Source organism: Lolium rigidum, chromosome 6 (assembly GCF_022539505.1).
Source record: "Lolium rigidum isolate FL_2022 chromosome 6, APGP_CSIRO_Lrig_0.1, whole genome shotgun sequence".
Taxonomy (NCBI): domain Eukaryota; kingdom Viridiplantae; phylum Streptophyta; class Magnoliopsida; order Poales; family Poaceae; genus Lolium; species Lolium rigidum.
Genome location: NC_061513.1, coordinates 139,176,053 through 139,193,451, shown reverse-complemented (window position 1 = coordinate 139,193,451; position 17,399 = coordinate 139,176,053). Strand labels below are relative to the sequence as shown.

At 49.0% G+C, this 17,399-nt stretch overlaps 1 protein-coding gene across 1 annotated transcript; it reads right to left on the bottom strand.

Moving 5' to 3' along the window:
* Positions 1-1,590: 1,590 nt before the first annotated feature.
* LOC124665744 lies at positions 1,591-5,861 on the bottom strand. Its single transcript, XM_047203130.1, has 5 exons — positions 5,715-5,861; positions 4,362-4,943; positions 2,958-3,261; positions 2,771-2,848; positions 1,591-1,735 (listed from the first exon to the last, which is right to left on the bottom strand). Exons 1-5 carry the CDS (start codon positions 5,807-5,809, stop codon positions 1,685-1,687), a joined length of 1,110 nt encoding a protein of 369 aa, XP_047059086.1. The 5' UTR covers positions 5,810-5,861; the 3' UTR covers positions 1,591-1,684.
* Positions 5,862-17,399: the final 11,538 nt, after the last annotated feature.

Here is a 17,399-nt window from a genome sequence, read left to right as displayed (position 1 = left end):
TGCACAAAAACGAGACACTGTGAGCAGTTCTGCTGAAAACAGCGTTAGTCCGTGTTAGTTGTATCCAAAATACACAAATTAGAGGCAAAACAATAGCAAAAGTGTTCGGGAAAGTAGATAGGTTTTGGACGTATCAGTGACCTTCCTCGGGCTGTTCCTTCTTCATCAGACCGAAGTGATACCTTCCGGAAGGCTCCGCCAGCGAATGTAACAATGCACCTTATGCCTAGAGTTTGCTGGATCGGGTGGTATTCCGTCGTGCGCACCCATGCTTTTATTCCTACTGTTTGGTTCTACAGGAAGCGGCGCGAACCTCTGCTTTGTGTTTCCATCAGATGATATTATCTGGTCCATGGGAAAATCAGAGGTGGAGAATGTCATGAAGGCTGGATTGGAGGACTAGCAATGGAGGTACGAGTCTCTATGATGTTGAGACCTTGCTTGGTGTTCTGGTTTTCGCAGCAACAGTATGAAATGGGGGCGATAACACAGGTGAAGTTCAGAGTCTTACCTTTCAGGGTGAAAATCCAAGGTCTGGTCTTAGTTGGTTGTGCATAGCAATGCCCTTGTTAAAGACAATATTTTGAAAGCGATGACTATCTTCAGAATGAAAACCTAAAAACTTCTGGTCAGGCGACGATGGCGCTTGTGCACTCTTCGCTTATTGAAGACATCACTTTTGGAGAGACTCGAATTCAAGTGTTGTCTTGGTGGTGGATGTATTATTGCCATTAGGGTTGTATACCGTAGCGAGACTTTTTGTTCTTAGTTTTCTTTTTCTTTTTTACCTATGTGCATTGTGTTGTTGCAGAAGTTATGTGTCATTGATATCTTTCAATAATAATATATTTTCTTTATCGAAAAAAAAACTAGCCATTTTAGGGGATTCATTCGGTGCACGTTTTGCCAATCAAAAAAAAAACTTGGTTTTCCGATGTTGAGATGTTTTGGGATCCGTTAGAATTGCTCTAAAAGCTTTTTGGAGAAAAGATAAACTAGAAAAAAAAACTGATTGGTAAGTGTCGGGGATGTACCGGAAGGGCCATTGGCCAACTACCTGGAGCAAGAGCTGCGTCCATGTCAGCTATTCACATTTGACCCATCAACACTAGCACGTCAGATCATCCTATAGCTATCGAATCCGGCAGGGAGACAAAGTTGCACGACGAGAGAGGGAAGAAGGATCGAAATTACAAAAGCGGATAGGCTGCTTCAGTGACTTTGTCAGTCCACAAAGTCACTGATTTTGTGTCACTTACAAGTGGAGCCACGTGAGGCCCACATAATGAAGGGTTCCACCTAACCCCACTTATAAGTGATACAAAATCAGTAATTTTGTGAGCTGATAAAGTCACTGAAGCTCAATCCCGAAGAAGCTCAATCCGAAGAAATTGGCCTAGCGTGTCGGACGCGGACACCTCAAGTTACGTGCATGCAGGAAGTCACGAGATGCCAAGTGAACAACCCCAAAATGATACTATTTCGAACCAACCCCCCCGAAAGAAAAGAATAAGAAAACAGCCGGCGCATCGTCATCATCGCCTCCAAGACAAAGCCCACTCTTGCCTCCCACCATCGCCATTTTCTACCGCTCTTTGCTCTCACTCTCATCCAACTCCCCTCACCAATCACCCACCACACATCCCTCTTTGTTGTCTCGCCTGTTAGACCGTCTCGTCCTCGATCACTCCGAGTCGCTGTCCATGGTCTCCATCCCTTTCAGCCCTCTTCGCCTCTGCATTTCAGATCAAGAGAGTTCTCAGTTAGTACGTAGAAACCTTAATATTTCCACTGTTACTACAAGGTTCCTAGACGAGCATGTGCGTGTCCAATAATAAACAGGCGTATCCCAAGCACGATCTAACCTTCCTCCAGTCTTTCGAGATTTAATAGTAGCCGCCTAAACACTGGAGTTCATGTTACAATATTCCTTTCCCCAAGTTGCTACGTGATCCAGGGGCTGGTGCCTTGTTCCTATCGACATGGCGCAGAGACTAAACTCTGCAGCGGCGTTAATCCAAACAGACAAGACGATCAAAAGATAACACCACTTTTCTCGCATTATTCATTCATTCTGTCTCTTTTTTCATGGTTATGATTCCAAGCTCTATCCAGGCGCACGATCATGTGGTCCTAGCAATGACAGATACTACATGCCTCCACAAATGGACCCTACCCAGGGGCCCACTGGTCAGTGGCTGATCTTCAGCACCCTGTTTGCAAGGGCGGACCGTGACGCTGACAGGTAAACCCCAGCACAAAGCGGCCACGGGGATTTTCTTTTGTGGCTACTGGTAGCGATCGAGTTGCTCGACGTGGTTGGCTCTCTGGTTCGGCAAAGCACCAGATGACAGCGCCGTTGGCAGGCAGATGGATGGATGAATCTACTAAACCTAGAAGACTCCTCCGGTCACGGCAAAGAGAAGCATATATATACAGATCGCTTCCTGCCTTGCATTCGACGTCCACAGCAATAAAGCCGAGGTAAATTAACCCGGCACCATCATCAATGAGGACATCACGGGTAATGGGCCCCACGTGACCATCACGAAGGAAAGGTTAAAAAAGGAGTTAAGGCAGAAAAAAGGGGGCAACAAATTAGCCCCCTTTATTAAGGCTTTAATCAGCGTCGCAAACCATCAGTCGCATGCCGTGAATCAATCAACGTGAAACTGCAACTACTAATTCTTTTTTTTTCCTTTTCGACACAATAGAAAGAAGAAATAAAAGTTGAACATGTCAATGAAAATGGGGATTAATGGGTATATACCTTCTTGACACATTTCTTCTCTCGCACCTCATACCGGCCCCTGGTCAAATCGGAGAGCCACATCCCGGGGAAGACGAACTGCAGCACAGAAAGCACATGTTAGTTCTGTACTACATCGGAGACAACCCTAGATCCGATCGGACGAATCGGTTGGTTGCAGTAGGAGACGGAGACGGAGGATGCATACTTGGAGCGACTTGTCCACGTTCTTGGCCCTCTTCTTGGGCCTCTGCGGCAGCTTGCTGCCCTTCATGGCCAGGAAGTCGTCCTCCTTCTCCTTGCGGGAAAGGGAGATGTAGATCCGGGGGAGCTCGAACCGCTCCACAACCAGCTTCTCGCCGCCGTTGGCGTGCACCACCGGCGAGTCGTGGTATGGGTGGTGGTTGCTGTTCTTGGAATCCATGTGATGATGATCCACCGCGGTGGTGTGCTTGCTGCTGTGCGCCTTGTCCGGCGACGACCGCTTCTGCACGCCGCCCGATCGCTCGTCCCTGATCGTACAACCAAAGGGAGAAAACATGGCGTCAATCATGGGGTCGATCGATCGTGGTGGAGGTGGTTGGGGAGGGGAAGAAGGGTGGGTAGGGTGGATTGGTGGTGCTCTCCTATTCTACGAGCAGAGACTTACCACAACAGGATGGATACAATATATGCAAAACTAAGCAAAGCTAGTGCTACAGTTTGATGATGGCCATATAGAAAGAAAAAGGGAAAAGAGGGGGGCGTTCGTTGAGATGTGCACACATATTTATAACCATCTGCCCCTACCGCTAGTACTAGTACTCCCTTTCGTTGCTCCTCTTCCTCTCCCTTGATGGTATGCTGCGATTCATAGCATCATCGTGCTACTGCAAACCCTCACAATATCCACTGGATATATATGAACCGAACAATCCAAGGAGTTTGAGCCCCTAACTAACGAGTAACGAGCAGTGCTGCCATCAAGGAATTTGTGCAGATATGGAAAATCTAGCTGGGTCCCCCAAGCATCACGCAATGTGTGACAAATACGGATGCCTACGTGACCCTGCGTCCACGGATCACTCAAGTGGTAAAGTTACCACCCCTATTCAGATCCAGACACAAAACTTTCCACCCAAAAAAAAAACTTCAAAAAATGTAAAATACCACGAAAATCAGGAAACTGATCGACGACGCGATCCAGATCATCACAACTACATAAATATAAAAATAAAATAAATCAGAAAACCTACTTTGAATTTTTGGAGAAAAACTGAGGAATAGAGACAGGAATCTTTCCTCCAACTCCAGCTCTCGCTAAATGACGGGTGAGCGGGCGGGCGGCACAGCTCACCAAATAAACCACCACCAAAAGAGAGCCAAACCCGAGCACCAAAAAAACCGGGCGAATAAATAACGCCGCGAAGGGCAGCCCACGATCCCACCACTTCCCACTCCATCCATCCAACAAGAACAAGATGTGGCCCGGTAGTTTCCCCGCTCGCTCGAGGGCAGAACCGTAAACTAACTACAAAGTCGCACCGCGTAAAACCGGCGACAAACGGGGAGCGTGCGAGCGGGCGGAGCTCTCACACAGGATACGAGCCGAGACGGCGACGGGAGGCCGTACCTGCCGTGGTGGTGGGGAGGCGGCTGGTGGGTGCTGGCGTCGCCTCCGGCGGCGCGGGGCGGGAAGGACGAGGAGGACCGCAGGTTCGACCCACGGGTGGCCGTGGCGGGGGGAGGCGGCATCAGCTTCTCCGATGAGGGCGCCGACGCGCGGCGCTGGATCTTGCCGCCGAGCGCCTGCCGGCGCTGCGAGGACGGCGACGCGGCCGAGGACGCTGCGGAGGAGTCGCGCCGGCAGCGGGATCGCTTGTTGTGGCCCCACTGTAGAAGAACGTCGCCGGCGACCGCGCCGCCGGTGGAGCTCGGGGAGGCCGTGTCGGAGGAGTCCGAGGGGTGGTGGAGCCCGTGGTCCCGCGCAGGGCTCCGGCCGGCCGACGATGCCGGGGGCTGCGGCGCGCGCGGCCGGGCCGGCTTCGAGTCCGGCTGGGAGGCGGCGAGGTACGAGGCCTGTCGGGACCCGTCGGTGGAGGCGGCGGCGGGGGCGTCCTCGTCTCTGAAGGATCTCGACGCCGGCTTGCGCGCCACGCCGCCGCTGCCGCCACCGTTCGTCAGCGGGAGGCAGTCCGGGCTGAGTCTTTGGTACCTGAAACGCAACGGCGCAGGTTAGCGATTTGACACGGACAAAGGGATCTGCTGCGGAATGTAAGTAACAAATCGAACGCCATGGAGTTGCCGGTGAAATGGAAGGAAGAACCACACGGATCGATCGGCCGCAATAAAACTGAGGAAAATAGACCGCAAAATTCAACAAACACTAGCAGTTAAGATGAACAACCAACGGGACCGACAGCGTCTGATGGGATGAACAAGAACACACTTGTATGAACTCCAACCTTCATTCACACGGAGAGAACCTGAGGATGCAGAAACGGAGAAACGGCAGGATGCCGCTCGCCTAGACGAAACGGACGGAAAATCATTGGAAACAGAGAAATTTGGAAGGCTGCCTTCAGAGCACAAGCAGAATACTGCGAAATACAGAGATTACGAACACCGAATCGGGGGTCAAACGCAGCGGCGCAAATTGGCACACCCAGAATCCAAATACCAAAACACAGATCAACCAAGCCGGAGGAAGAGCAGAGAACGCCTAAACTAGAGGAGAAGAAGCATCGGCCAGAATAAAAGCGTAGAAGGTTGAAAAATTTCCAAGGCCGGCCGGAACTGAGCCGGCGGGCGAATCGATGAAATCCGTCACCAACCGAAGCGAAACCAAAGCCGAAACCGAAAATCAGACGCACGCAAGACAGAAACGGCGCACGGCTCGATCTGAACACAGACAGACACGGAGGAAACGAAGAACCGCGCGGGGAAGGAGGAGGAGGAGAAGAGAGCCCGGAGATCTGCCGGCTACCTCATCATGTCCAATGCCGGAGCGGCCTTCAGTTTCGCGGAGCTGTTGGACGCGGCGCCTCTGCCAATCGCGTGGACCTCGAGGAGGCCACGCATCAAAATTGGACCTCCGGCCACCGGCGCAGGCCCGGCTCCTGCCGCTCGCCAATCACTCCGTTCTGGCTGTGCCGTTCGTCTGCGTTGCAGTACACGGAACGAAGAGGGGGGAATTTACAGGGAGAAATTGTGAGAAGAAGAAGAGGAGACGAGGGGTGGGAGGAGGAAGAAGAGAGCAGCAATGGCGATGGGAGCAGAGCCGGGGGTCCAAATAGAGGCTTTATCTTTTGCCGGTGTTCCGTTTCTGCCCTCGGGCAGCGCTGCGTATCCACCGTTCTGCCACCGCTCCCCCGTTACCGAAACTGCCCCCGCTTGGGCCGTGGCAGTTTGGTGATTAGTGCGGAACTCGCGGTGTTTTTGTGTGCGAGGGTCGGGGAGATCCATGCGGCCTCCTCTCTTGCATCGCAAGACAGTGGGGGATCTCTCCTAGCGGACGGACGTCACGGGAAACCTAAATCGAGACGTCTGCTGGAGGTGGGCCATGCGCGGGCCCACATGGCAGTGAGATGTGTTTTAGTGTGTTTTAATAATCGCGTCTGGTGTTTTATATGGACGGTGTCCATGCGATCTTTTGTCACCTGTACGGTGAAGACACCTCCTCTGACATGGTCACTGATCTGTGGGTCTTGCAGTTGAGTGCGCCCACTAGCAAGAGGGCGCCGATTTAGTTTCAACTTTGGAACCAAGGGCTGCCATAATAAGTCGATCGCCACGCATAGACCCAACCGCATAAATAGCGGAAGCGGGAAGCCACCCGAAGGACCGACAGCTTCAACTATATTCAACAGTGGAGGTACAAATTACATGTAGGGCCATACAGAAAAGAAGAAATACACACAAACCCTTACATTTAGCACAAAGGACCTTAGATGAAACAACAAAAAAGCGATCAAGTCCCGCTCCAACTCCACCGTGATTGGGCTCGACGCAGTCAACCTCAACGTCGCCGGGGACGAAGCCACTTGGGACGAGGAGGCGGGAGCGAACTGCACCGAAGCCAAAGTGGCCTCCGAAGTGGCATAACAGCACGGAGGTTGATGAAGACCTTCGTACGCCGGCCGGAGATCACCGTCACCGACGCAATAGGCCGGAGGGGTCGCCTTTCGACCATAAGCGACGACAGCCGAAGAAGACGGCGGCGTAATGAACCTCCAAAGAGAAGCACAGATCGCTCCCCGTGGCGAGAATCGACCACCGAGCAGCCAGAGGCATCAAGGGTACCACTTCCCTCGCCTCCACGACGAGCAAAAGCGAGCGCACCGGATCCCCGACCACCGCCGCCAAACCTGCCAAAACGGACCTTATTTACGGAGATGCCGGAAAGGATCACCTTCCCCGCCTCCGGCTCCGACCGATGGAGCTCGACAGGAAGAGGATGAGCCGCGCGGGCGCACCCGGATCCGGCCCGGGAGACCCGGAGCTCTACTCCAACACAAGCACAAGGCCGAAAATCACAAAAACCGGGGGAAACCTACAGCTAATATGCACAAGGGCTTCCGGCGCCTCTCCTCTGCCATCTCCGGCCGGACGCGCCGTCGGGGAGGCTCGGGATCAGCCCGGCCACTCACGGGAGACTCTCAAGGGGAGAAAGAAAGGAGACCCGGCGGAAGCCAGACGTGAAGACGCCGTCGGTTGCGACTAGGGATCGGAACAGACCTGCCTTCGCGTCCTGGAAACCGGAAATGGAACGAGCAGGCAGACAAATTTCTAATTCGCCAAAAAAAAAAAGGCATTCAAATTTCTGCAATGCCGTCCTTCTCACCTAAAAGTAAAATTTGACATCGTTGATTCGTCGGTTCCTCAAATCCGAAATGTAAACCTAAGAGTATCTTCATCGACGCGTCTCATATAGTTGCCGGCAGGGGCGTCGGCACTGTCGTACAACAGTGCCGGCACAGCATCCTCTATTTGGGGAGCTGCTCCCACACCGGCGTGCCCCATACGATAGTCTCGATAGATGATTTAAATTGAAAACTCAAAAAAATCATAAAAATTCAAATAATATTTTGAATTTAAAGTTTAACCAGCACACGACCACCATATTCGAACAGGTTTTCGAATATGAAGTTTAGGCCAACATACGGCCACCAAAGCTCACTTGCTTTCACGCCTCGATGAGACATTCATCCTCCAAAGACCTCCACCTTGGACCACGAGTGCCGCCGGAACGCCTGCCCGTCATCGTCCTCGTCGTGATCACGCCGGTGTCGGCGTCTATCAGCTCCTCCTCAAATTCGTCCTCCTCGGCCTCTTCTTCATACTCATCGATGGGCGAGGGGGTCGTAGGCTTGGCCGTGTATGAAGCCGGTGAGGATCTCGTCCCCGGCGGCAATCTACGGAAAAAAAGTTACTTGCTTTCAGTCGCCGCTGGTGTCTACGATGCACGTAACACATAAAAGTAAGGAAACTCAGCTCGTCCTCGCCCATGGACACGTCGGACGCGCTGCCGAACACCTGGTGGGTACTCCTGCCCTCGTCGGGGAAGAGGTCGCAGGGAAGACCGGTGTCGTCTGTCACGTGGTCGTTGGTGCGGCGTAGGTCAGGTGCCGATTTTAGGTAGACGGGGAAGCGAAAGGCACTGCAGCCCCTCGGCGCCGAATCCAGCGAGAACGACGCGTTGGGGTCGAAGGTCATGTCGTTGTCCGCGTACTCAAGGGAGTAGCGGGCGCGGCCGTCCATCTGCGACAGCCGCATCTGCGAGAGCGACAGCACCTCCGTGTAGTACCCCACGTAGTATCCCGGCGACGACGGTGAGCTCGAGAAGTTGCGGCCGGCGGGATGCTGGCTCCATTCGGGCTGGCCGCCGCCCAAGCTGAGGCACGCTTTCGCAGCGGACGCCGCTTTCGCTGCGTCGAGAGCGGCGCCTTTTGCGGTCGGTGATACGTCCAAAACGTATCTACTTTCCCAAACACTTTTGCTATTGTTTTGCCTCTAATTTGTGTATTTTGGATACAACTAACACGGACTAACGTTGTTTTCAGCAGAATTGCTCTGGTGTCTCGTTTTTGTGCAGAAATCCAACTTTCGGGAAAATCCTCGGAATTTATGCGAAGGCCCTATTTTCCCGGAATGCGACGGAGCCGGAAGGACAAGTAAGGTGGAGGCCCGAGGGCCCCACACCATAAGGCGGCGCGGCCTAGGGGGGCCCGCGCGGCCCTATGGTGTGGCCCCCTCGGTCGGCCTCCGACGCCCTCCTTCGGACTACTTATTGGCCTCGACCTAAAAACGCACGGGGAGAAGTCGAAGTCGCCAGAAACCATCCAGAGAGCCGCCACATCGCGAAACTCCGTCTCGGGAGCCAGAAGTCTCCGTTCTGGCACTCCGCCGGGACGGGGAATTGGAGGAGATCTTCACCGCCATCACCGCCAACGCCTCTTCATCGACCAGCCATGTTTCCCCCATCCATGTGTGAGTAATTCCCCCGCTGTAGGCTGAAGGGGATGGTAGGGATTGGATGAGATTGGTCATGTAATAGTCATAAGATTGTTAGGGCATAGTGCCTAGTATCCGTAGATGTCACTTTTATGATATTGTTGCAACTTGTTATGCTTAATGCTTGTCACTAGGGCCCGAGTGCCATGATCTCAGATCTGAACATGTTATTGATTCATGAAGATATTCGTTGTTTATGATCATACCTGCAAGTTGTATACACATGTCGCTGTCCGGAACCAATGGCCCCGAAGTGACAGAAATCGGGACAACCGGAGGGAATGGTAGTGATGTGAGGATCACATGTGTTCACGGAGTGTTAATGCTTTGCTCCGGTACTCTATTAAAAGGAGTACCTTAATTTCCAGTAGTTTCCCTAGAGGCCTGGCTGCCACCGGCTGGTAGGACAAAAGATGTTGTGCAGGTTTCTCATTGCGAGCACGTACGACTAAATATGGAACACAATTGCCTGAGGCTTGGGCGAGATTTTGCTCTCTTATTAGAGCTCAGCCTGACCATGATTTGGAAAAGCATGATTTACTTGATATATTTTATAGTGGACTAACTATTGAGTCTAGGGCATACCTGGATAGTTGTCTTGGTTGTGTTTTCAGGAAAAGAACTCCGGACGATCGCCGAAGAATTATTGGCTAAAATAGGCCGGAATCATGATGATTGGTCTACACACCGAACCAACCCCGACACCGATATTGAAGAAGAGGGGTATGATTAAATTAAATGATGAAGATATGAGGGAAGCCAAGAAGTCTCTTAAAGAGAAGGGTATTAAACCCGAAGATGTGAAGAATTTACCTCCTATAGAAGATTTATGTGAGATAACTCCCCCTTCATCCATGATTGAGGTACACTCTCTTCAACGCTTTACTAGGGAAGATATTCCGTATTCAAAACCTCCTGCTCAATGCTTAGTTGAGTTTGATAATTATATTGTTAAGCAAGAAAACTTTAATATGAGAGTAGAGAATCATTTAATGGAAAATTCTCGAGCTATTAGTGAATTGCATGATATTGTGGGGAGAACCACCAATGATGTTAAGATACTTGTTAAACATTTTCAAATGGTTCAAACTCAAATTGATCAACTTACTAAAGTGCAAAATGACTTGTTGGGAAATAATTCTAAAGAAAAACATGCTTATGAAGTAACAACTAGAGGTGGTGTTTCTACCCAGGATCCTCTATATCCCGAAGGGCATCCCAAAAGAGTTGAACAAGATTCTCAACTAACTAAAACTAGTGCTCCATCTAAGAAAAAGAAAAAGAAACATAAGAATGTTGTAGAATCCTCCGAACTACGTTAATGATCCTAATAGTATTTCTATTTCGATCGTTGAAACTGAAAGTGGTAATGAACATGATAAAGATAATGATAAGGATGATACTCCTGATAAAGAAGAAATTGAAAAAGAACCTGAAAAGCCTGCTAAAAATAAAAAGTACACTAAAGAAGATTTTATTGCTGAGAAACATGGTAATGAAAGAGAACCTTGGGTTCAAAAGCAAATGCCTTTTCCTGCTAAGAAACTAAAATCAAAGGAGGAGGAACATTATAATAAATTTTGTGATTGGATGAAACCTTTATTTTTGCAAATCCCTTTGACTGATGCTATTAAATTGCCTCCTTATTCAAAGTATATGAAAGATATTGTCTCTAACAAAAGGAAATTCCCAATGAGAAAATTTCCACTATGCTTGCTAATTACTCATTCAATGGCAAAGTTCCAAAGAAGTTGGGCGACCCAGGTATACCTACTATTCCTTGTTCTATTAAGAATAATTATGTTAGAACCGCTCTATGTGATTTGGGAGCGGGAGTTAGTGTAATGCCTTTTTCTCTTTATAAGAGACTTGATTTAGATAAGTTGATACCAACTGATATATCTTTGCAAATGGCTGATAAATCTACCGCTATTCCTGTTGGTGTATGTGAAAATGTTCCTGTTCAAGTTACTCAGGCATTGCTTGATATTAACTGATTTTGTTGTGTTGGAAATGCTCGAAGATGATAATATGTCCATTATTCTTGGAAGACCCTTTCTTAATACTCGTAGGGGCTGTTATTGATTGCAATAAAGGCATGGTTACTTTCAATGTTGATGATAAGGAACACACCTGTCTATTTTCCCAAGAGGATTGATAAAGTATGTGGAGTTAATACAATTTTTAATGTGAAAACTATCAAAGTGGGATCCATTGATTGTCCTATATATGAGCCTAAAGAAGAATATCAAACTCTTGTGATTGGATCCATATCAATTCAATATAAGGTAACATGATTGATTTGAGGTTTATTTCTTCTTATGTCATATAAAATTTATTTGGTAGCAAGACTTGATCAACCTTGTTAACAAGTATATTTTAATGCATAAGAGAGCTAAACAACATTTCTTTCTTTCTTTCTCCCTCCATTTGTTTTACTTGCTGTAGCACCTTTTCGTTTTGCAATATGCCTTAGTTGTTAGGATTTTGGAAATCATTTTCCTGCGCAGTAATAATTAATTTAATACCCAGAAATGTGCATTTTTCAAAGTTTTCAAAAATTCGCGAAAATTACACCGTTGGTCCTATTTTTCGACGAGGCACTCGGGAGTACCAGAGGATGACCTGTGGGGCACCACAGGGTGCCACACCACAGTCGGCGCGGCCAAGGAGGTGGGCGCGCCACCCTGTGGTGTGGGCCCCTCCTTGCCCCACTACTTCATCTCTTCCTCCCAGCATCTTCTCTCTCCCGAAAAAACTCGCACCAAGTTTCTCTCACTCGCGTTTCTGCTCAAGAACTCGCGATTTCTCGATCTCCTTGCTCAGCCCATATTTCTGTCTGAAATTTGGCACATTTACTCCTTGGTATGTGACTCCTTTTATTGTCCAACTAGAATTTTGTTTGGTTGAGTATATCTTGAATATTTTGCTGCTGTAGATAACATGTTTAGTGAGCTTGCATGCTTGTTCTAAGTGGTAGAAACTAGTTTTGATGAATGTTTAGTACTCTAGCAAGTTCCTATAGTAGTTCCCTTCAATTATATACCTTGAAATCAAATTTTATAATGGTTGTTGAAAATTTCAGAAAATGGAGGGGAGTATGCACCAACTTAACCAACAAGAGTTGGAGGTACAGCAAGTCATGAGAGTTCATAGTGAAGAGGAGTATACCCCTCTTATTACCCATGCACGGATTTTATGCGGAATGCGGGAATCTCGCAAGATGTTCAAACACCGATTTCCAATGCGGGGTTGGAAGGTTTTACCAGTTGGTGAACCTCACCAATATGCTAAACTAACGGTGTCGGTTGTGCAGGATTTCGAATTTCATCGGTCTCAAACTAACCCCATGGTCCGGTACAAGATTTATAACAAAACTATCAACTTGCCTTTCAGTGATTTTTGTGCAGCAATCAGAGTGCCGCAATGGGGATCATGTGAGAAGATAAAGAGATCGCCGCAAGAGTTCTTGGACCTTTTCAAGATGATTTGTCATGGGAGAAGTTTCTCAGAGGATGATGGTAAAATCAATAGCATTCATTTCCCAGCTATTCGTTACTTTGCTTATTTCATTACCAAGTGCGTTCTAGCGAGAAGGAATGGAGGTAAACTAACTATCCCGGATCTAGCCTTTCTAGCTGCTGCATTACAAGGTAATAGGACTTATAGCTTGGGAGCTTTGATAGCTAACAGACTTGCCACTAACCGTGAGAGGGGAGGAATTTGTGGAGGTCTTATCGCCTCTCGTTTATTAGCTATGCATGGTGTAGGACCTCACCATCTAGACATTCCACTTTCTATAGAGAAACTTGATGTTGTTTCCATGATCAGACATGAGTTTATTTCAGATGCATCTAATTTGAACAACCTGTATTATAGGATAACTTTGTATAAGAAAAATTGGAGACTAACTAAGAAAATTGAAAAATTAGTACGATTGCCCACACCTTGCTCGCTTAACCTTGATGCCAGGAAAGGGTGGTCGATCACAGAAAATGAGCTAAACGCATACATAGAAAGGGAAAGCCATCGTGCAAGGGAAGGCATGGAGGAGGCTGAGGAGCACCCCGACTCTTCATCCGATGCAGCGAGCTCCTCATATCAACATTATGGTCATGTGGAACCCCCACGACATTCTTCTGCGCAGGGGCCCTATTACCACTCCATGTATGATCCACCGGCGTGGAACTCCGACCCTCGATGGGAATGAACTCCACTTAGGCCAAAAGTCTAAGCTTGGGGGGAGGTATACCGGCATCACTCATTCTTTGCATATTATGGTTGCTTGGATACTTGTACATACTTGTTTAGTTTCTTAGAGTGGTTTTCTAATGAGAAGGAGATGATATTTGGGGAAGTGCTGTCCAAAAACAGATTCTGGGCTGTTACCAAAAAAATTCGTACGCACAACCAGAACGTTATTTTGAGTTGCCAGTTTTTGAGCATGTTCCCCAGGTTGTTATCTAACTTTCATTAGTTGAACACTTTTTGGTCTGAGCAATGGAAGATTTTTGTTAATTTCGATTTCTGTACTGCTGTCAGGATTTGACAGATTTCGTCATCCTGCTTTTCTGTGTTTCTGTTAGTTTGCATTCTTTTGTTTTCGCTTTGTTTCTTTCCTAAAACACAAAAAGACCAAAAATATTTCTGTTGTTTCTCTTCACCATTTGTTTATTTGGTTTCTTGCTCTTAGTTTACTTTATTTGCTATCGTTGGTTTGCTATGAGAAAACCCAAAAAGATTCTGCTTTGTTTTCCTGTTTCTTTTGTTCTTGTTCCAATTCGAAAACACCAAAAATATTTGCTGTTCTTCTTTGGTTTGTAAAGTTCATCATGAGTTCAATGGTCTTCGGTGGTTTGGAGCGTGGTTTTCATTTCATATTATCCAAGTTACACAAGTGAAAGGCAATAATGACGATGCAACGATTGGATTGTGGTGAGAGGCTGGTATGAACTCTATTTGTTTTCATTTTTGTACATATACTCATCCATGTGAGCATGCTTAGTTGGTTCATGTGAGGTATATGTTATTTGAGAAAGTCTAGTAGTTCATGATCTCTCATGTTTAGCTCCAATTTATTAATATGAGTAGCATGTCATGGATGTTCGCTTGCATTGTTTTATTCATAAGTAAGTATGGCATTGTGGTATCCTCCTCTGAATAATTCATTTATATCGACTTGGCACATGCTCACGCATGCATATGACTGAACAAAAAAGTCAATTAAGCCTCGATAATTTATATTGCTTCAGAGTTATTGTATCACTTCTATGCATCCATTAATTTATTTTGCCGCAAGCATGATTATGACAGTTACTGCTCTCTTGATTTGTCGCTCCCTAGTCTTTTGCTAGCCTTCACTTGTATCGAGCGGGAACGCCGCTCGTGCTTCCAAACACTGAAAACCAAGTTGTTCCAAAGTGTCCACCATAAATACCTATGCATGGCATTTCAAACCATTCCAAGTAAATTCTCATGCGCTACCTTTAAAACCTTCAAAATGCTTCTCAATTTGTGTTAATGTTTCATAGCTCATGAGGAAGTATGTGGTGTTTAGCTTTCAACCTTGTCATTTACTTTTGACGGACTCTCATATGAACTAGTGGCACACCCGCTTATCCAATAATTTTGCAAAAAGAGCTGGCAATAGGATCTCTCCTCGCGGACGGACGTCACGGGAAACCTAAATCGAGACGTCTGCTGGAGGTGGGCCATGCGTGTGCGCGCGGCCCACATGGCAGTGAGATGTGTTTAATAATCGCATTTGGTGTTATGTATGGACGGTGTCCATGCGATCTTTTATCACCTGTACGGGGAAGGCACCTCCTCTGACATGGTCACTGATCTGTGGGTCTTGCAGTTGAGTGCGCCCACTAGCTAGAGGGCGCCGATTTGGTTTCAACTTTCGAACCAAGGGCTGCTATAATAAAAGTCGATCGCCACGCATAGACCCAACCGCATAAATAGCGGAAGCGGGAAGCCAGACGTGAAGACGCCGTCGGTTGCGACTAGGGATCGGAACAGAACCGGAAATGGAACGAGCAGGCAGACAAATTTCTAATTCGCCAAAAAAAAAGGCATTCAAATTTCTGCAATGCCGTCCTTCTCACCTAAAAGTAAAATATGACATCGTTGATTCGTCGGTTCCTGAAATCTGAAATGTAAACCTAAGAGTATCTTCATCGACGCGTCCTATATAGTCGCCGGCAGGGCGCTCGCAGACTTGTCGTACTAACAGATGCTTGACACATCATCCTCTATTTGGGGAGCTGCTCCCACACCGACGTGCCCCATACGATAGTCTCGATAGATGATTTGAATTGAAAACTCAAAAAAATCATAAAAATTCAAATAATATTTTGAATTTAAAGTTTAACTCGAGCACCACGACCACCATATTTGAACGAGGTTTTCGAATATGAAGTTTAGGCCAACATACGGCCACCAAAGCTCACTTGCTTCCACGCCTCGATGAGACATTCATCCTCCAAAGACCTCCACCTTGGACCACGAGTGCCGCCCGGAACGCTCGCGCGTCGTCGTCCTCGTCGTGATCACGCCGGTGTCGGCGTCTATCAGCTCCTCCTCAAATTCGTCCTCCTCGGCCTCTTCTTCATACTCATCGATGGGGGAGGGGGTCGTAGGCTTGGCCGTGTATGAAGCCGGTGAGGATCTCGTCCCCGGCGGCAATCTACGCAAAAAAGTTACTTGCTTTCAGTCGCCGCTGGTGTCTACGATGCACGTAACACATAAAAGTAAGGAAACTCAGCTCATCCTCGCCCATGGACACGTCGGACGCGCTGCCGAACACCTGGTGGGTGCTCCTGCCCTCGTCGAGGAAGAGGTCGCAGGGAAGACCGGTGTCGTCTGTCACGTGGTCGTCGGTGCGGCGTAGGTTAGGTGCCGATTTTAGGTAGACGGGGAAGCGAAAGGCACCGCAGCCCCTCGGCGTCGAATCCAGCGAGAACGACGCGTTGGGGTCGAAGGTCATGTCGTTGTCCGCGTACTCAAGGGAGTAGCGGGCGCGGCCATCCATCTGCGACAACCGCATCTGCGAGAGCGGCAGCACCTCCGTGTAGTACCCCACGTAGTATCCCGGCGACGACGGTGAGCTCGAGAACTTGCGGCCGGCGGGATGCTGGCTCCATTCGGGCTGGCCGCCGCCCAAGCTAAGGCACGCTTTCGCTGCGTCGAGAGCGGCGCCTTTTGCGGTCGGTCGTCGCAAAGGAGCATCGGCATTTCTCCTCCTCCCACTCCTCCTGCGACATGGTCGTCGGCTTCTCCTTCGGCGTCACGGTGCGCGGCTTCGACGACGCCTTCGTCAGCGCCTTCGCTGCCTTCACCGAAGCCTTTCTCTTCGGTGGCATGGCGGCGGCGAGGGTTTTTCGGGATGGAGGCTGGATGGGAGATGGAGCGGCGGGCGGGAGAAATGAGCGGCGGAGGGGACGGGGTTTTGCTGGAAAAGATGTATAATTTTGGGACGTGTGGCTGACAGGTGGCTCCCACGCCTAAAATTTTCCGCCTCGCAAGGCGCTGGCGTGTCTGATTTGCGTCCTTCGCCAAGGGACCGGCACGGGGTTGATGGCAGTACTATTGGACTCGAAAAAGCGCCGGCGCTATTTGGGGCGCGCCGGTCTGAGCCCATTTTTGCTCCCGGCCCCCAAAACGCTATCGGGGCCGCTATGGGAGGCACCGGTGGAGATGCTCTAGTAGCATATCCAGCCGCGTCACTAAAGCATCCTCCAAAGATTTTTTTAGCGCGCCGGACATTTTTTCGTTCTCAGTCGCGCGCCCCAAAGCCTCCTTCCGTCCGGCGTGGCCCAATACGGTGTCCGGCACCCTGAGCCCATCTCCGGTCCACATGAGATGCTCCGGGTACGCCGAACAGAGCGAGAAGCAAGGCGGGCTTCCACCTGTCGGCGACCACATCCACAACGGTTGGTTCCCGCCTTTTATTTCTCGTCGCCCCTCCTCTCCCGCACCTCCCACCCTTCCGTCGCTGCTCGATTTGCCGACCGTCTCAACGGCAAATCTCTTATGAGTCGGTGCGGTGACCCAGCGTACCACTGCATGGTGTAGTACACAAGTCGTTGATATAACACAAGTGAAACACCGTTCCACTCATATTACATCCCTCAGAAAGGTACAGCAGAAACAT

Bases quoted from the DNA above. Each gene is read 5' to 3' on its own strand.
- LOC124665744 (XM_047203130.1), bottom strand. From the start codon at position 5,809: ATGCGTGGCCTCCTCGAGGTCCACGCGATTGGCAGAGGCGCCGCGTCC. The intron at 2,849-2,957 runs GTATGCATCCTC...TCTGTGCTGCAG, and splicing joins ACGTGGACAAGTCGCTCCAA to TTCGTCTTCCCCGGGATGTG. The intron at 1,736-2,770 runs GTATATACCCAT...TCTGAAATGCAG, and splicing joins AGAAGAAATGTGTCAAGAAG to AGGCGAAGAGGGCTGAAAGG.